The sequence below is a fragment of the Ambystoma mexicanum genome, chromosome 8 (genome assembly GCF_040938575.1).
Source record: "Ambystoma mexicanum isolate Mex_15411 chromosome 8, UKY_AmexF1_1, whole genome shotgun sequence".
Taxonomy (NCBI): domain Eukaryota; kingdom Metazoa; phylum Chordata; class Amphibia; order Caudata; family Ambystomatidae; genus Ambystoma; species Ambystoma mexicanum.
Window position 1 is genome coordinate 515,153,594 of NC_090929.1, and position 20,746 is coordinate 515,174,339.

The 20,746-nt window shown below is 43.3% G+C and overlaps 1 protein-coding gene across 5 annotated transcripts in view; it reads right to left on the minus strand.

The window, feature by feature from the left end:
• MORN1 (MORN repeat containing 1) overlaps positions 1 to 20,746 on the minus strand; it is a 2,351,913-nt gene that overhangs the window by 2,038,568 nt on the left and 292,599 nt on the right. For all 5 annotated transcript variants that reach the window (XM_069610184.1, XM_069610185.1, XM_069610187.1 and 2 more), the window contains one exon: positions 2,497 to 2,587. In XM_069610184.1, coding sequence (XP_069466285.1) covers positions 2,497 to 2,587 — 91 coding nt within the window. The remainder of the gene's footprint in view (positions 1 to 2,496; positions 2,588 to 20,746) is intronic.

The window sequence follows — 20,746 nt, forward strand, 5'->3', positions numbered from 1 at the left end:
AGAACTCGAGTAGGAAGGTATTTACAAAGAGAGAGTTGGAGGTATTGTGGACCAATGCCCCAGAAGGCCTTGTGGACCATGCAGAGGGTCTTGAACTTAATCCTTGCAGCCACTGGAAGCCAATGGCACCGGGAAATTGGATCAGAACCATCCACACCGCTACCAAAATGTGCAGTAGCACCTGGAGCATTCCAAGTGCCAGACGGATTTGCCAATAAACGATCTCAAACCCAAATAACCCGGCAGACTCAAAGAATATGGCAGAATACAACCTTATTATCAGCTCAATAAAGTAGGGAAACCTGCTGAAAAAACAGATTGCAGCTCACTCACTCTCGAAAACATTTCAATTACACAAAAGCATTATTCCTCGATGTACTTCAGCTATGATGTCATCCTACATGGCAAACAGTAAAAACCTATCGAAAGGAGGGATTGGTTAAGGGAACGTATATACCTATACTTTGTTGAGGTGTTAGTAACACAATTGGCTACCCCTTACCTGATATGTACGCCTTGAACTACCTCTTACTACGTATAATACAGATTAATAGCAGAATAACAGCAGCTGATTGGCTTCTGCAACAATGTAAGGTCCATTGCTACATAAGCCCTCATGGTTGGTTGGCATTCTCTCCCATCCCTGGACATTTGGCTCATTAGCAGCACATAAGCAAAACAAAACCCAGGTGCGGGCAACAACATCAGACCACTGCCCACTTGGCCAATTAGCCTATCATCTCTCATCAGCTAGGCCCGAAGTCAAGGCTTCTTCTTTGTAGTTGACCTGGCTGACTGTTCTCTTCCTTGAGACTTTTAAAGGGAGTGGAGGTACATTGCCATCTTCATCTGAAGCTTAATGAATAGGCCTGGTTTTCCAGTCTTGCACCTCGTGTGAGGACACCACAATTCCGTTCATGCTAACTTTTTATTTAGTGCTATTTGATTCAATTACACTGGGTGCTATTATTCCTCTTGGCCTCTGGAGACTTGGTTGTCCCGTCTTGCATATGCCTTCTGCATCTTTGATTATTCAATATTTGGCACTTACAAATGTTTACTCCTTTACTTAATCTAAGAGAAATATGTCCTATGTACATGGCTTATCCTCTTCAAATCCTTCAGTACTTTGCAATTTCTTCTTGCTGCGGCATCCTTGATCCTGAGGCAAACAAATATTCTTTGTTCATACATGAATCGGTATCCTTGTGGCCGTCAGCTCTGCAGACTTGGTGTCTTCTCCTTGGGGCTTTTTAGCTTACTATTATACGAAACCAACATCCATCTTCTCATCATGGCCGCTTTATACATGTTATATTTTCTGCTGCAGCAAGCTTCTATATGTCTCATCTACCTTGCATTTCTGTGTATGTAAATCTACTGCATTTCCTCTCACTTATCTTCTCAGTGTGTATGATTTCTTTGTATTTGCATGTTCAGTGACTTTGTTGCTACAGGTAAAACTTAATTCTTTAAGTATTCGCAGTGTGTCCTTGTATCGTTTCTTCATGACATCACTTTACACCTGTCGGACTCGACTTATAGCTCTTCTATGTTCAATGGTGTATGCAGACATCCTTCTACCGCATCGGTTTGAGGGAACATTTGGTACGGTTGTCTGAGCGCATAACGGCTCTCATATTTTCTATGCAGTATTGGGACGATACAAGGTGTCATGTACAGTGATTTCTTGCTGTTCTTCCAACATGATTGTGGTAAGTGGGGGTGGGCATTACAGATGACGTGTACATCAGCCTCTCTACAGGGGAAATCATTCTTGGAACAGTATTGAGAAAGAGACATTTTGCCATCCTGTCATTTCTTAAGTAGTTGTGAAAAATAGACATTCTTACATAATTTAAAGCTGAAGAGACCTTCAACACTGCCTACTCACAAGGTTAGATGAGAGCCCTTTTGACAAAAACAAGCAGGCAACACGTCAGGTGCTGCCAACACTACCATGATCCAAGTAAAGTAACCAATGCTTCTTCCTAAGCAATAGAATGCCTTTTCTGTACAAGTAATCACAGATCGCTACAAACAAGCAGAAAAATGGCTTGGTTTTGCTCAACTTAAAAGAACACGGGTAACCAGAGATAAACCGTATTAAAATCCACCTACCCATCCACCAACCACCTCATCACACTCCCTCTTTCCAGCTAATATAAATCCTATATATGTAACCGTAACCTTACCTGTGTTACACATGTACATACCAATGCTAACCTTCCACGCTGCACACTACTGTCACTCTTATATGTTATTTTAAGCTATTCATATAAATGTAAATATAGCTGTAACCTTAGATGTAAATGTAACCTAAGATGTAACTGTAACCTAAGACTTCATTAGCGTCCAGTTGCCTAACGGCCCGGTGCGCTCTATAAATAAATAAACAATACAATACAAATAAACAACAATAAAATACACAAAAATATCAACATTTCTACCTCAACCAATCAGTGAACAATTCCTCTGCAGGTTTTTGTAACGTACCTGTAGCTCATTTGGCCTTCCCCGTGTTTCTTATTATTATGGAAGGAGCCTTCATACGTTTGCCCATCTTTGTCCACCAGCATCCCGTGACCTAAAACGGCAGACAGCATGAACGTTAGCACAACTTTGAGTATTAGACAACAGAACATACCTATGGCATCCAACTAACTATGGATTATCGGCAGAGGGTTCGGTCTGCAGCAGACCTGAACGCTTCCTTGGATTCTAGGGATTCGCTTAGAAGGTAGTTGCATCACAGCATGTAAATATAGGGGAACGTGAGAGAAATAGAGGTCATGGAAATGGCAGGGTGCAGTTCACAGGTTAGCACGCAGTTTCATTCCTGGATACCAGCAGACAATTAGAGGAGATCTAGTGGTAGGACTCCGACTTGAAGGCTTATGAAGCCACGATCAAAGTATGTGGTCTATGTTGTCTTGGCATTTTCCCATACATTGACTGTTTGTTTCTGTGTGGCAAGTACCGGCTTCTTGCATCACCTGTGGACTGGCAGTTTTTGCTGCGGATATGCAAAAGGAGGACTCTTGAAGCTCAAACATCTTTACAGAATAGAGGGTTTTTTAGTGCCTCCTTGTACTTGAGGTGGGGCATGGGGAAGTTAAACACTCTCTATAAGATCCTGCTTCATGACCTTGACATGGCTCTAAGCACAGTAGTTCAATTTCAGGAAATGAACATGAAGTGTCCTTGTGTGAGTGTGTGTGTGTGTGTGTGTGTGTGTGTGTGTGTGTGTATGTATATATATATATATATATATATATAAATATATATTCATTCAATGAAAAAACTTTGTTAAGGGGACGTTATGGTTAAGTTGCACTAAAAAACCTATGAAGTTCAGTAAAAAAAATGTTGTTAAAAGGACGTTATGGTTACAAGTAAAATAAAAAAAAACCTGAAATTCGCCAATTATGGTATGCTTAGCAACCATAACTCGTGCCACCACCGTGCACTGCTAACACCAACACCCAGGACATCAAAGATAACAACACAAATATCATTGATGACATCGTCCGCGGAGCAGACATAGATATAACTAATTTTTTTAGACCTACTTTTTGGTCATTTAAAAAAAATAAAAACTACTGGACGGATTTTCACCAAAAAGCACGCCTTCGGGACTAAACCGCTGCTCCTACTGCAAATTTGGTGAAAATCCATCCAGCGGTTTCGGCTGTAGGTGCAACAAATTTTTTTTCTCCATTCAGTCTATGGGAAAAAAAGAAATGTTGTGACCCGCCCTATAACTTTGCCCCCCCTAGACCAAACCTCAACAAACTTTGCAAAACAATTCAGAGTGGGCCATATACTTATTTCACAAGGTTTGGTGAGGATTCATTCAGGGGGAGCGAAGTTATAAACCGCTCACAAAGTGCTCTTCCTATGGGTTTAGCAACTTAACCATAACTACACGGGCGCTACCGCAGGCCGTGTAATATATATATATATATATATTGCGGTAGCGGACGTGTAGTTATGGTTAAGTTACTCAACTCATAGGAAGAGCACTTAGTGGGAGGCTTTTAACTTTGCTCCCTGTAGACGACTCCTCACCAAACTTTGCAAAAAAAGTCTAGGGGCCACTCTGAATTATTTTGCCAAGTTTGATGAGGATTCGTCAAGGGGAGGCAAAGTTGTAATGGGGGTTCCAAAATTGTTTTGCTTTCCATAGACATAATGGGAAAAAACTTTGCTCACGCCTACAGCGCAAACTGCTGGATGGATTTTAACCAAATTTGCAGCAGGAGCGGCGGCTTGGTCCCGAAAGTGAGCTTTTGTTAATTTGGTGTAAATCCGTCTGTTTTTTAAATGACCAAAATGTAAGTCAAAATTATTGATATCTGTGGCCTGTCCGCTGAACCCATTTCACTGTTCGGTGTGCGGACAGGACTCTGATTAGTTTAGAGGTCAACGTGGTATCCGCGGACATCTGGCACTCCCACTGATTGAAAGGTGAAAAGCGCGAAGTGCATCAGATTTTTGGAAACGCCCGCCATCTTGGATTCGTGGACAGCGGCCGTTGTCTGCGGACATCACAGTAAAAACATATTAAAAAACACAACATTGCACTTGTAAAACTTATCAAATAATCTCTGGGGAGGCGAGGGGTGAAGAGGACGGGATGGGATATGGCTGCAAGAAGCAAATAAAACGGGTGTTTTTGCTGCAAAAGTCAGCAAAACGGCCGGATGTTCGCAAACAGTCTTGTGAAGTTTGCGGACACCTCGGCATTACAGGGCTGCTGAAAAGCAGTTCTTAGATGGCTTATAACTTTGGTGCCACTTAATTAAACTGCATGAAGTCTTGCACTTATATTCTTGACCTGATTCCGAATGAGTCTGCAAAGTTTGGTGGGATTCTGTAAAGAGGGGGCAAAATTAGAGGGGGGGTCCCAAATTATTGTACAGGTTTATAAATGTGGTGCCATTTGACGAATCTACTCAAAGGTGTGCACAAACATTATAGATCTAGATATACATGTTTTTGCAATGTTTGGTGAGATTTTGTCAAGAGGGGGCAAAATTAGACGGGGGTGTGGTGCAATTTGACGAATCTACACAAACGTTTGCAAAAAGATTTTAGATCTAGATATAAATGTTTTCATAAAGTCTGATGTCATCTTTGATGCCCTGGGTGTTAGTCTTAGCAGTGCACAGTGGTGGCGCGAGTTATGGTTGCTTAGCTTAGCACAACTGGTGAATTTCTGGGGGGTTTCGGTTTTACTTGTAACCATAACGTCCCTTTAACAAACTTTTTTTCAGTGAATTTCATGGGTTTTTACTAGTGCATGCTATTTTCCTACAACTTACTAATATCATACTTACCCAACATAGCAATATTTGTGTCCAATTTACAAAGTGTCACCTTAAAACTGCCATTTTCCAACTTAACAAGAACGTCCCTTTAACAAAGTTCTTTAATTGAATATATATCTCAAGAAGAAAAGTCCAACCAAACAGACATCCATTCAATGTCAATGCGATGCTAATGCTCATGTTGCAGAAGAAAGACCCCAGCACTCGAAATTAGGAAAAAATGCAAAAATGTAATTTTATTAAAGCATTGGCTGTAAAACCTTGGTAAAACTCATTGTTGACATGAGAACAAACAAGTAAGAGTACCCGTAAAAAAAACCGGGTTAGAATTTGCCACGCATTCTGGCCTGTTAAGGACTTCCTCAGGCTTATGTTAAAAGTGAAATTAATCGTTTTTAGCATTTGAACAGCAAGCCTAACGCGCAAAAAGAAATCACATGATTGTCTCATTATCATCATGATCAGAATGAGACACTTAGTTACTCTTCACTCTAATTCGGCTGCCATTTTAGCCTAGTGCCCTTTAAATCTATAGTGACTTTAAAGTGCTACCGCAATAAATAAAATATGAATATAATCTTGTCAACATTGCTAGATTATGTGACTGTGATTGCTTATGCACGAGGCCTGCGGTTAACTGTAAATTATTCTAACTTTTCTGAGTAAAGTGCTTAGTGCCAATTGCAGTTTATACATAATGCTGTTACATCAAAAACATATCCAGGTACACTGTGCAAAACGAGCTTAAGCACCATGGTAAGGTGCTGTGCAAATATGCAATTCCGTCTAAAGTGCAAAGCTTACAACTAAGCGATACACAAATAGTGGAGTTACTGAATGGAGTTTGTCAGCAGGCGCGTAAATGTAGCATTAACCAGTAATATGAATAAGCCTTCCAGAGAATGTCCTGCCAGTGCTCATCGAAGAAATTGAAACATCTTTGTCATGGAGGATCTACAAATGCGTTTCCACACACAAAGTAAATACTTGAATTGTAACTCTAAATAGAGTATTCGGGACCAAAGACAAATATGTATTCTCCATAGGATTCCCCTATATAATGTAATGTAATGGGGTCCTTTGGCTGCCCCCCTATGAATACTTGTAAAGACCGGACAGTAATCCGTGTAAATGTAAATGTGTGCACTTTTTCTGAAATTCGAGTGCTGGGGTCTTTCTTCTGCAACATGAACACATCACATTGCCATTGAACGGATGTGTTCTTGAGCTATTCCAGAGTGGTTTACTCTTTGACCCCTGCAGTGAAAAGCAGCACAGCGCTCTCAACGACTTAAGCCATATTTTTGTGTATATATATCCGAGAGAGAGTTTTACAAAGTTCAGGCCAGACCTCAAGGGTCAGGAGAGAGCACCTTACCTAGAAGAGTGAATCATTTACAAAAAGGTGGAGACCTTCAATGTAAGCAAACATCAGACCACCTAGAAAGAGACACAGACCACCTAGAAAGAGACCCAGACCACCTAGAAAGAGACCCTCACATAGTACCTGGTGTGACGAATCTGAGGATGTCCTCCCTTGTCCCCTAGGGGAAAGAACCTTTCCCATAGGGCCAGGCCGGTACGTCCACAGTACAATAGTCCCCATGGAGGCGGGGGGTGCACCAAGGGAGGATCACATGGGCAGGAACCCCCTTATGGGAATAGTGATGAAAATGTTCAGAGAATGCAGCATGTCCTCGCATTAGTATCTCTAAACCCCTCTCTAATGTTCAACCCTCCCCTCCCTTCTTGTGATCAAGCCAATATCTATTATTGTCACGCTAGTCAATCTAATATGCTTGACAAGGCTCAAAGTTAACAAAAATATAAAGTATCTTACAAATGACTCTGACATGTACTGAGAAGATGATTATCTTGAGTCAAAGGATCACTATCGTGAAGCAGAATGAGCGCTCTAGCTTTCCAGCAAACGTAATTGGCCCACAGCTCCTCCCTTTCCCAACGCTGGAGTTTAAACTTCAGATAGCCGAGATGGCAGAAGAGATCGATGCTCCGAAGAGGAAACTGACAAGCCGGGCAGCGGCAAGTAGAGCAAGAGCCAGCTGGTGGATAGCCGAGAGTGGTGGAGGAGGAGTACGCAAGCAAGGTCCCAGTAGCCAGGACTGTTATTGCTGTCTGGAAACTCCAGGCTCTCCGAGCATCGTAAAGCGCCTAGCAGAAGGGTCACACCACCGAGAAGAACAGACGTCAGACAAACCGCTACTGACCGCGATGAAGCACCAAACATGACCAGAGCCTCCATGGAATCTGCAGCCATTTGGAAAATGCTGGTACCTTAGAGGAAAGCTAACAGATAAGTAGGTAGCACTAGTGATGCAGGTCGTCTCTGGGAGCAAGGTGGTGAAGACGAACACCGCAATAGGAGGGTATGGGACCCTGGGAAGCGAGTGCAGCACTGGGACACGCACCCATTTGAAAGTCACAAACAAATCGGAACATTGAGTGTCTGGGACCCGCACCCATTAAGAAGCTGTCCACATTGAGACTATTGCTTGGCAGGAGAGTAAAGCAAGCAACTGTGAATGTTACAAGTCTGGGACTCACAGCTGTAGAGGGACAGTCCATGAGAGGATGCGTGCTTGGCAGGAGAGTATGCCAAGCCGAGTTGAATGTTGCGAGCCTGGGACCCACACCTAAATAAGAAGTTTCATGAAAGCATAACTGCTTGGCAGGAGAGGGAAGGAAACAGTTATATTGGGAGACAGGGATTTGCACCTAGAAGAAGATACAGTGCAACAAATCCTATACTTGGCAAAAGGAGTGTGCCAAGTTGGTAGGATAAATAGGCAAAGCATAGGGAAGATATTCTTGTGACCTACCTATTGACATTAGTTTATGCAACTACAGGTATGGGAGGCCCCAAAAGAACAAGGACACTATAAGAAGGATTGTAGGAGAAAGGATCCCTACCCAAACCGTGGCGTCCTACAGTTTTGAACATTTCCTTATTTTTGGCACTTTGTATCCAAGAGACTGGGAATGTTTCTGTTGGATTAGATTTTCCAAAGAAATAAAAAAAGAAAATAGAAGCTAAAGAATCGATTACGACCCTAAGCTTGGAATCCTACAGTTTTTAACATTTCTTTATTTTTGCCACTTTTTACCAAAGAGGCTGGGAACCTTTCTGTTTAGTGGAGTTACATAGAACACTTTACTGTAGGATTAAATCATCCCTGCACAGTAGGTTTATGTTATTAGGTTTAGGGACAGAAATAGGCCTTTTGAGACAACAAGGACGACCTTTATAATTTGGACATTCTGACAATTTCATTCGTTTTCTTAGAGGAAGGGAAGCCCTCTTAGTTTTAGGGCCAGAGAGGCATTTCTCCAGCCCTTTTTCATAAAATAAAGGTTTTTGCACAAAAACATACTACCATTGTATCCAAGCCTTACTTCTGCACCCTTACAACAGGTAGTTCCGATCTACTGTCATGCACACAGCAGCAAAGCCCATCTGTTCCCCTCTCTTCCCACTAACCTTACCTGCCTCCTGTTTCAGATCCACCAGAGCACCTGGCAGATGGCAGTGGTACATGGTATAAATCCCAGTAACGTCACATAGCATAGGCAAAGGGATTCAGTGGTTGATTCGCTGGAACATAGACAAGTCAATAGGAATGGTCCTCAGAACACAAGGGATACTTAAAAGTGTAAAGAAGTTGGGGACCAAGGGGAAGCTGAATGAGAAGCTAGGGCCATTTTTAGCATTTAGAGGGATGGGAGGGAAGATGGGGGCAAGCAAGGGGGCAAACAGTGATGTGGGTAGAGTTTGGAATGCAATCAGGAAGCTAGCTGCATCCAAGGGAGGGAACAAGATGGCCATCCAGGAAGAATGCAAGCAGGTACGCTCACTCCATTCATGGGAGACCCATAATCAGAAACAAGAATTGGCGGAGAGAGGTAGCAGTGGAGAATATGGAATTGATGATGGGAGTCCCTAAACTCTTATGGATAAGGTAAAAGAATGTAAGTCGGGTGTGAACAGAATTCAAAGAGGGATAGCGGGAGCAGTCGGCAAGAGGGTTGAAAGCACATAGCGAACAGCATTCTTGGGAGGGTGAAAGGAACAGGATGCAAGAGCATTACACCTATCCCATAATGGAAGGTACTGAGGTGCTGTCATCAGGCAACGGGTGTGGAAAAATACAGGCACCCTGCAAAAGAATCTGGAGATTGCTGAGAACTCGCAAAAGCTGTGGGCATGCGGAAAGAGATGTTGTTAGAAAAGGGAAGTAATGTGAATGGGCCAGGGAGAAGAGGAGCAGGAGGGAGTTGAGAAGCCATGAACAGACAACATATAGATTAAGAGTGGCTAAGTATACGCTTATAAAGGAGGTGGTTAGAAAATCAGCTGATTGGTGATAATGAACTCCTGTGAATGAGGCATTTCTGGAATAGGATCGCAGATAGAAAGACTAAATTATCAGGAACTTACATCATCTAAGCTTTTCTAACAGGTTTAATGGAATCATTGGTACATCATGAAGAACTAGAAGGGTCAATTGTTTTCTCATTTTTAAGCCTTGAAAAAGCACTTCATGGCACAAAATACATTCCAGCTCACACTTCACTAAAGGTGAAGCACCCATAACAAAGTGACTTTTGAAAAACGTGTGCAATAGCACCTGGAGCGTTCCAAGTGCTGAATGGGATTACCAAATAAATGATCTCAGGCCCAAAAAACCAGACAGACACAAGTAATATGGCAAAATAGTACTTTATTATCAATTAAATAAAGTAGGGAAACCTGGTGAACAAACAGATTGCAGCTCAGACACTCTCAATGCATTTCAGTTACACAAAAGATTTTATATCTCAATATCATCCTACGTGGCTAACAGCAAAAACATACTGGGTGGAGGGATTGGTTAAGGGAAATGTATACTTATGGTTTGTATCAGTGTTAGTATCATCATTGGATGCCTCTTATTTCGGTAGGCACACCTTGAACCACCTCTATGTGAAATGCAGATAATAATGTAATAATAGCAGCGGATAGACTTCTGCAACAAAGTATGGTCCACCATTACATAGGCCCTCGTGATTGGTTTGCACTCTCTTACCAACCTTGGACATTCGGCTCATTAACAGCACATAAGCAATGAAACCCAGGTGCAAGGAAACAATGTCAAACAACTGCCTTTCTTAGCTAACTAGCCGACCATATCTCATCAGCTAGGCCCTAAGCCAAGGCTTCCTCTTTGTAGTGGACCTTGCTGACTGTTCTCTTCCTCAGAACGTTAAAGGGAGTGAAGGTGCATTGCTATATTTGTCTGGAGCCTTATGAATAGGCCTTGTTTTCTAATCCTGGATCACGTTTGAGGAGACCATGATTTTGTCCATTTTGCCCTTCTATTTAGTGCTATTTGATTCAATTATATTGGGTGCTATTACTCTCCTTGGCCTCTGGAGACTTGGTTACTATATTCTGCATGAGCTTTCTGCATCTTTAATTGAACAACACCCCTGTGCTTAATCTAAGAGAAATATCTCCTGCATATGTAGCTTATCCTCTGCGACTCCTTTCAAGCCTTGAAGTTGCTTCTTGCTGTGGAATCCTTGATTCTGAGGCAAGCAAATACCCTTTGTTTTTGCACAAATTTGTAGTCCAATGCCCGTCGGCTCTGTACCCTTGGTCTTTCCCCTCTCCAGGCTTCTCGCTTACTTTTACACGATGCTGACGTCCATTTTCACATCATGGCTGCTTTACCCACATTCTGTTTCCTAATTGGCATGCTTCTACGTTGTCTTGTCTACCTTATGTTTTTGCATATATACATCTACTACATCTCTTGTTACTTATCTTCTTAGTGCATACGATTTTCTTCATATTCGCATATACGTTTACTTTGACACTTCAGTCACATCTTCATTCTTTAGATATTCATATGTTGGTTTCATTGCGTCCTCTTCTTCATGACATCACTTCACATCTGTCAGACTTTACTTATAGTTCTTCTATGTCCAGAGGTGTCTGCAGGCTCATGCCTACCTCATCAGTTCAGGGTTACATTCAATACGGTTGTTTGAGCGTGTGACATCTCCCATATCTCTGATGTGGGTTTGGGATGATACCAGGTTTCATGCATAGTGTTTTCTTGCTGTTTTTCCAGTACGATGGAGGTGAGGGGTGGGCTCTATAAATAAATTGTACATCAGCCTCTCCACAAACTAAAAACTGAAAATGTATCAAAGAATTAAGGCTTTCCACCCATGAGGAAACTTTGAATCTGACCTACTTCTTGAACAGCAAGGTCTTGAGTTCTTTCTTGAAAACACAGGAGGATGGTGCCATCAGATTATGGTGTTGAAAGTTCCCGACTTTTCGGCTCCACCCCAGAATAACTACTGCAGTGTTTGCTTTTTCTTGAAGGTGGGTGGGATGTTGGATGCACATTGCAGCAGAAGTCTCTGTATTCTACAGATATAGTGTGTTTGTTGGCCAAGTATTTAAGGGAGTTTGGATGGATGTCCTTATAGGTAATGCAGGCTATATTGAATATGCTTTGAGTATCAAACAGAAACCATTGGAGGGGAAGGAGGGGGAAATTAGATGAGCTGGGGCAAAATGTATAGCGTTCAGTGGTTTCAGGTGTCCTTTTAGTAAGGCCAGCCAGGTGAATTTGTCCAATGTCCAATTTAGAGAGGACTAAGATGCCCACTGAGCATAAAACGTATTCCTGGATGAGACGTTTCATCTTTTTCAGCAAACTGGAGTTCAAAACAGATTCCTTTGACAACATTCCTGTTGTGGAGGTTGAACAGTTGAGGAGGAAGCCCAGTGATATGGAGCGAGAAACTGTGGTGGTTGGGAAGATATCAAATCCTGGGTGGAGAGCTTAGTGAGTGATACAGAAGAAGTAAAAGCTCTGGGGCTCATAGCAGAATTACCACTCCTTTTACTGCTTTGCCATATTACGGGCTCGGAGGTAAAGCGGAGAAAATAGCTCCTGCACTTGGCCGGAGGGATTTCCTTGACTTCACCTTAAAAATATGGATGTATTACCACCAGCAGTAATTCTTCCAAACCCCAGTGGAATCCTACGGGACTCCATAATGGTGAATAACACCACCTTGAAATCGGGAAGGTTTCCTTCTAGTTGGCAACAGTAAAAAGGTTTGGCAGTATTTCCATGGCAATTCCCACCAAACTCGTAATGGGGCCCTCTGTCTTTTTGGGCCCGAGCTTAAGGCAGTGGTGAATCATCTATGGGTACATTTTTCTGAGGAGGTCAGAGAGATGTATGATGTCTTGTTCACTGGTGACCTTAAGGTGTATTAGTGGTACAATGTCTGGTGAATTTACCGAACAGCTTCATATATATGTTGAACAATGCAAGACAGAGGAATGTCCCCTCAGGGACTCCATAGCGAGAATGAAATGGAAGAGCGTTTGAGGTTTTATTTTAACCCCTTGAAAATGGTCTTGATGGAATGAAGTGCACTATTTAAAGAAGGTCCTGTCAGTGAAAAAGGGATATCTCATGGTGTGAAGGAGCAACTGATGACCAACTGTTTCAAAGGCTGCAAACATTTTGGAAGGATTAGAGGCAGATCTCGGCATTGTCAATAACGCGAAGTACACCAACTCCAACTAGTAAAGTGGCAATTTCTTCACCGCACCCTGGCCTGAACCCTTGACTGTTTACTTGCCAGAAAGTTATTTTCAGAGATTGAGTTTAGTTGTGTAGCCACACAGCTCTCTAAAGCTTTTGCAAGAAAGAGGAGAGCAGGATATCGGACTAAAATCATTTCGAACACAGGGGTTTGAAGAAGGTGGTGGTGGCAATTGTGCCTTCATCTTGGCAGTTCTTCCCAGTAACTCTAAGGACATACCCGTATTTTGGCAAGGACTTTGTATGCATCATGTTTTAGGTGTGCAAAACGATTTTCTTTTTGTGTTAAGGGCTGCAGAAAAACAATGAGGTGACAATTTAACTGTAGTCCCTTTCATTTTAAGAGAAACAACTTATCCACAGTGTGAGAAACTATATTTTGGTTTGTGGGTGCTATATCATTGATGTTCTCAAATTATTCCAACGGGCCAGCTGAGAAGTTAGGAGGTGTTAAACACGTAGACAACGTAGACCTAAATCTGTAAGTCAAAATGTTGGCTTTTCTCATTGGCCAACGCATGTAGACCTTTCTTTTGTGATCTTAAAGTGAATATGGCGGATAGGCTGAGGATTTGGATGATGGTGAAATCGGGGAGCTCAGATGTATAAGCAGGCGCTAGGTTTAGGTAGCTTGGTGGAGACTTGTAGAATGTGGCATGTTTAAATAAGGAATGTGGAGTCTTCCCAAGATCAATGATAGGGTCAGGCAGAATGCTGGATATAGGAGTGTCTTGCTCTTCCTATGTACTGAGTAGATGTGAGGGAGCCAAGTGTAGCCAAGGCTAACCAAGGCCAAGTGATTGGCTTGGCTCGAACTCCGAGCCAAAAGAACTTGAAAACGGAGCGGAGCCTCACCTGTAACTCTAAAAAAAAAAATAATAATCTCACCTCTGCAGGGGCAGGCAGTGTCTGCCTGGTGTGCTTTGCCAACCCCAGAATAATTTCTTACTTCAATTTCTTACAACATTAACCTGCGTCGCACCTAGGTAGGACTGTGAATGCTGGCAAGTGCCACACTTGGATAGAATTGTGGATGTTAGCAAGTACCACACTTAGAGCTTTGAATGTTGGCATGTGCCACACTTGGACGGAGTTGTGGACGTTTGCATGCGGCATGTCTGCATAGGACTATGGATGTTGAAAGATGCCACACTTAGAACTGTGAATATTAGCATGTGCCACATTTAGATGGAATTGTGAATGTTGGCCTGTGTCGCATCTAGATGGGACTTTGAGGGCTGGCAAGTGCCACATTTGGATAGAATTGTGAACATCGGTCTGCGCTGCATCTGGATAGGACTGTGAGAGTCAGCGAGTGCCACACTTTGATAGAATTGTGAACATCGGCCTGCGCTGCATCTGGATAGGACTGTGAGAGTCAGTGAGTGCCACACTTTGATAGAATTGTGAACATCGGCCTGCGCTGCATCTGGATAGGACTGTGAGAGTCAGCGAGTGCCACACTTTGATAGAATTGTGAATGTTAGCAAGTCCCACACTTAAAAATGTGAATGTTAGCATGCGCCACACATAGATGGGACTGTGAACATTGGCCTACGTCGCATCTGGATGGGACTGTGAATGTTAGCAAGTGCCACACTTAGAACTGGGAATATTGGCATGTGCCACATTTATATAGAATTGTGAACATTAGCCTCCAATGTCTAATGTCATACTAATGTGAACATTGGCCTGCGTCGCATCCACTCTGCAGGATTCTCAAATCTAGGTGTAGCCTTGAATTTGATTAAGCACAGTGCGCTCAGACGTGATCTTATCTGCTCTGTCCGAGAACACTGTGCACACAGAGCAGCATTAGATCACAAAGGCCCAGTGGCATACCGAACAGGGGGTGGGGCGAGGGGACCAGAGGGGGCAAGCCGCCTCCTCCCTCCCCCCCCCCCGGTGCTGTTTTCAGAGCCAGACTGGGACATTTGTCATTGGAACACCTCTCCCTTTTGTCACCTCAATGAGGGTGCCGAACGTGAAAGGTGTCCTGCTGGCAGGACAATGTGTGCCAAGAAATTCCTGCTGAGCACACCTATTGTCTTGTCAGCAGGACGCCTTCCCTTTCAAAACAGGAGAGGTGTCCTGCTGCCAGGACAATGTCCCAAGGAGCTCTGGGCAGCAGAGGGGCTCTCACGTTGCTTTGATGCAAGAGCATTTCATTGTGAGACATTGGGCACTGATGGAAGGGAGGGGGAACCTATTAGCAGGGACTTTTGTCCTTTTAGAAATGTGAATGGGAGGGAGTGATAAGTGAGAAGGGTGCATAATGCTGCAGGCTTTATGAAATAATGACTATGGCTTTAAAACCCAAGGGGGATTTGTTAGGCTCACATTAATCTGCATGAAGCTATTCTGACTTCGCATGCAGGATGCAGAGAATAAAACTAAAGCCATATTCTTACTGCTCAACATATTTCTATGACGATGTACATGGTGTATAGTTAGTTCACTATGAAAGGATAGTTTATTCTGTAATGTGGTTTGCTTCCAGCATTGCTATAAATAAAGTATTATTTAGGCACATGAAATGCAAAGCAAAACCTTAATAAATACGTATATCAACTAAACCTGGAAAGGTGTGCTGAGAGTTGCTTAAATTGTCCACATTGCGGTTTCAACATTTAACCAAAGTATGTGATCTTGGACAAATCATTTAATCGCACTGTGCCTTATCTGCAGCTCTGTAAGTGATTCTGTTTCACTTCATAGCTTATGTTAATATATGATGCTTTTATAAAATAAAAGCCTAATGACTATACAGTTGCTCCATATATAATAATAATGCAATTTTTATATTTTGTATCGGTTATTTGCCACTAGGCTTACTTATGGCAACTTATTCAAAAGTCATTTCCATGGTGCCTCCAAGTATCAAAGACAATGCTCCTTGCAATGTCCTCTTCTATGAAGTCCCTTCTGTTGGTGCAATCCATATGCAAATTAAGAGGTGTGCATGTATTTTGCCCCAGAGGTCCTGAACGGAGCTCTGTATAAATGAGTTTCCTGCATCTCTAATGTTTCTGCCGTTTTATTATTTTTGTTATGTGTTAAAATGCTATCTGCCACTAATGTTAACAAAAAAATGTATTGGGGCAGCGGTGGCCGGTTTGGGGGCATGAATGAAACCGTATGGAATTGCGCGCACTGCATTTGGGGGGAAAAAGTAGCAGGACTTTTTTGGTGGCGCCCACTCACTCCTGCCATGCTGGATACTCTGCTGCCAATGCCAGCCCCCAGGTTCGCCGAGGGTGAAGGAAGGACCGCGTGACAGAGCAAAAAGCACTCTGTGCACACAGAGCAGAATCCATTTGGAAAACGCAATGATTACTGAACCCCCAGCTTCACAGGCTCGGTAATGTCCTCTGCTCTGTGCGAGCACACTGCACACAGATCAGATTACATGATCGAGCCCGCAAAGCTGGGGACTCGGGGATGCCGTTCCCAAATGGATTCTGCTATTTGTACTCTTGCGAAGATGGCTTGAAAAGTACTCAAACCATAGTAAGGTACTCACACAAATATATAATGTGCCCGTATCTTACTATGGTTTGTGTACTTTTCAAGCCATGAAAGGAATCGCAAAATTTTTAAACTATTATTTTGAGCATCAACTGCCAGCTCCGCCCCCCTGAAGCCAGCCTCCTCGGAATTCCGCCCCTCCTCCAAACTCCTCCACCAGCCCGGCCTTTATGGGATCCCCTTCAATTTTTTTTTCATTTCCACCACTGTTCCACGGGAGATGCTTGTCCAGTCTAGGCATCTAATATCTACACTAGGAAAAACAGAACTGCAAGTCCCAGAAGGCAATGCAAAAAACCATGACTTCAATCGCATCTCACAAATTCCCTTTTTGTCAAAGGGCTCAAGTTGAGGGTACACGTGGGTGGACTGAGTCCACCCACTTTTTTCAGAGGGTGGAATCAGTCTCCCCCAGCTAAAATGTGAAACACTGGATGTCCTCTTTGAATTTATGAAATAAAGGCAACCTCAGGGATCGAACCGCAGTCGTCAGGTTTGCAGACCAGACAGTTCACCACTGCACTATATAACTTGATAAAAAAAGAGAAACAACTGAAGGTGAAATGTCTCACTCTGATACTGCAAGTTCCAGGGAACATATTTGTATTGGTTCTTGGAGTTTAAAACTTGCACACCTTTTAACGTTTGCAAAAACCCTATTAGAAGAAAATATCCTCTCTTGATTTTGTGTGCATGTTGATTTTATGAAAGGCACATGCCATTCGTCCTGTGCAATTTGGGTGGTTATGGAAAGCCATTTTAATTAAATGTGCATATTTCACCTTGATATGCTAATTTCTGGAGACATCACATGCCATTGTGTTGGTTGATGAGGCCCCTCACTTTAATTTTTAGGACTTGACCCTGCTTTTTCAATAGCTGTTTTGCTAAAAGAAACACCACCAAGCCCCCATCTCCAAGGTATGTGTTTTTATTTCCCACTGGTCGCGCAGCTTTCAAAAATTGCTGAGGCAGCTCTAGCAAACACGCACACGTCAATACGACTCTCGAGACAGAGACACAGGTAAAGAGAGAATGCAGAGCTATACCTATAACGCAAGAGAACCAGATCAACGATACGTCAGGTATAGCCAGCAGACCGGGTGTCAGTCAAGGCCTTTCATCTTTTTGAATGAAATCAGCCAACACACATTGGGCTCCCCCTGTGAGTCTGACAAAAAGAAAGCAGAATCGTTTTTCCTAATTAGTACCCGGCGAGGGACAATGAGATTGTAACAAGCAATGTCATTGGCCCTCGCCGGGGCGTTTCCCGACCGTGAATCCCTCTCCCCATAACGTTCCTTCCTCCTTCCTGTCTCCGACAGGGGTGGTGGGGGGCGGGGAGCAGCCACTCGGCCAACGAGGAGGCTCGGAACGGGGTAATCCTGGGACCGAGGTAAGTGATGTTCGCTCGTCCCCCCATTCCCTCCAATCCAAACAATTCCCTTCACGCCCTCCCAACCCCACTTACATTCTTTTTGTCCATTTCGAAAGTGGACGCACTGGGAACACTTCTCTGGCCCCAGCACGTCCGCTGCCGATGCGTAGTCCCTTTCAATGGCGGCCATTTTCTTCGCTCAGGCCTGTAATTATGGGCCCGGGACAGTACCTGAAGTGGTAATGCCCCCCCTGCTCAGGGCCTATTGCTTAAGTGGTGATTTAGGGTTTCCTAAATGGTGATTTGGTATTTCCTAAGTGGTAATTGGGGGTTCTGCTTCCTTGCTGGCTACCTTTCTATCTTTGTTTTGCTGTGCAGGGGCCAATAAATCTATCCCTTGACACTTACCTCCTTCCCACTATTGTTTTCTAGAACCATAAGGTGGAGCTGATGCATCAGTTTCCATCAACTGAAGGCTGTGTCACTTTAGTTTAAATTTGCAGGTCAAAAGGAGACCTCTCAAAAAGGTGTTCACTTATCACAGACATGTTTAACCCTGCCCTCAGCTGTATGGCGTGGGCAAGTGAAGACGCATAAGATTAATGATTTTCAAGGTGAGAAATAACCCCTTGAAACATATTTTGTATTATAATCTATGCATCTCACAGCTGCCTACTTCATCTGTTGCACTGAGATCATTCTCCTAGGTATGTGTTCCAGGGTTGCAAAACTGCAACAACTAAACTGCTTCTGACCCAAAAAACGTACGTAACATTTTGCACTGCACGAAATACCTAAACTAACCCAGATGAAAGCATTGTTTGCTAACGTACGCAGAACTATTTTTGAACTAATTTGAAAAGGGCTCCTGCACATCTTATGCCGTCTCTGACTGGCAGTTGCCGACTACACATTTGTACTGGTAATGTTGAAATGTATCTCCTTAGACTTTGTCCTGTCATCTGCCAGCCTGTAGATGGCAGCATTTGGCAGGATATGGAGACGCTGAAACTAGTGATAATTCAGTGGAGTTTGAATGCGTGGCAAGTACTGAAACGCTCTCTTAGGGACAAAAATTTGCGTAAATCAGTGCATTAAAAAAACAATGTGGCTAGTAAATGAGTGCCAAATATAACATTTTCAAATACTCTGGCACATACATGCCAGCAATATCAATTTCACTCGAAAGTGGTGCAGTCCTGGTTTTATCTTTACATTCTGAGATGTGTCGTCCTGTAGCTCCCCAATTATAAATCCGGGACGACACGTCCCAGAATGCAAAGTTAAAACCAGGACTGGCCTAGCGTCTCAATGTTGGAATGAATGCTTGCCTAGTAAGATTTGAGAAAAGTTTATGATATTTAAAAACCACGAAATGGCCACGTTTGGGGTTTGTTGCCCCAAGGAACTTTTCAAATGTTGACGACTGAAATAAGTGAGTTTATCTTCCACTGCACGGTTTCTAAAGGAATTAAATTGTGTACATTTAGAATTAAATTGAGCTGAATAAGACAATGCCAATATAATACAGAGACCGGCAACCATTCAATAAGAGCGGTCAATAATTCTGCACACAAGTGTGCAGTCATACCTTGAAAAACGTGTACAAGTTAGGGTTTACATTACATTAATCCTATAGTAAAAAGTCTCACGTTCACCAAAGTGAACATACGTTTTTCTACTATGTCTATGCATCATGAAACATTACGTGACCCGTTACTTACTGATAATCTATCTTCATTACTCATCGTCCTACTCGTCCTCGTCACAGTACCTACTTGTGAGGTCCCGACCTCCATACCAGGAATCCATTCCATCTTTTAACTAACACCCATACCTGCCCCACCTCTCCACAGAGTATAATACTCCCCACCCCCACCCCCACCACATGTTAGTTTCAATACCTCCTAACACATCATGGATGTTTTTTCGCGCCGCACCACGGCGGGCGGGAGGGACGCAAGTAAGAATAGGACTAGGAATAATGAAGATTACTGGTAAGGAGCCGGGTCATTAACTCCACATCCCTCTTCCTCGTCCCAGTACTTACTTGTGCAGCATACCAAAGACCGCAATGAAAAAAATGATCCATGAACACAAAAAACGACTAACCAGTGTGCAGTTGTAACACCACATCACCAACTTTATTACAGAACACCACAACAAATCACCCCCGAGTCGAGTCCCAACGCTCAACACTCCCTCCCCATAGGAAGAAGACCCTTGCATGTGCAAATTGAGGCGATGGTGTCTGGTAAACATATTGGGGTCGGCCCAGGTAGCCGCCATGCACATCTCCTGAATCGGCAATCCCCTTGCCTCAGCCCAACATGCCATCATGCCTCTTGTAGAGCAACCCTGAATGCACCATAGAATAGGCGGAGTCAATGCCTGCTTAATGCAATGGCTAATCATAGGCATCAATGCCTTCCAGCCAGGCTTTGGACCCCCTAAAGTTACAAACTGACTATCAGACGGTCAAAAAGACGCCGTTCTGGCCGGGTATGCCAAGACTGACCTTTTCAAGTCCAATTTACGGCACCGCTCATCAGGCGAGGCCGGATTGGGGGGAAAAGACGGCAGAACAATAAATATCCTGTGCCTGATGGAACTTCTAAAGGACTTGTCAGATCACATCGAAGAACCAGAGAATCTGGGGGATCATGCACAACAGTGCTCCAATTTCACCCAGCCTTCCTGCCGAAGTAATTGCCACCAAAAACACTATTTTCCATGTCAGAAACTTGATAGCAGTTGACTCCACTGGTTCTAAGGGAGAGTCCTGCAAAGCACACAAAACCAAGGGAAGGTCCCAAGTAGGAACGCCAGCACACACCATGGATTTCGACAGGAGAAACCATTTTAACAGT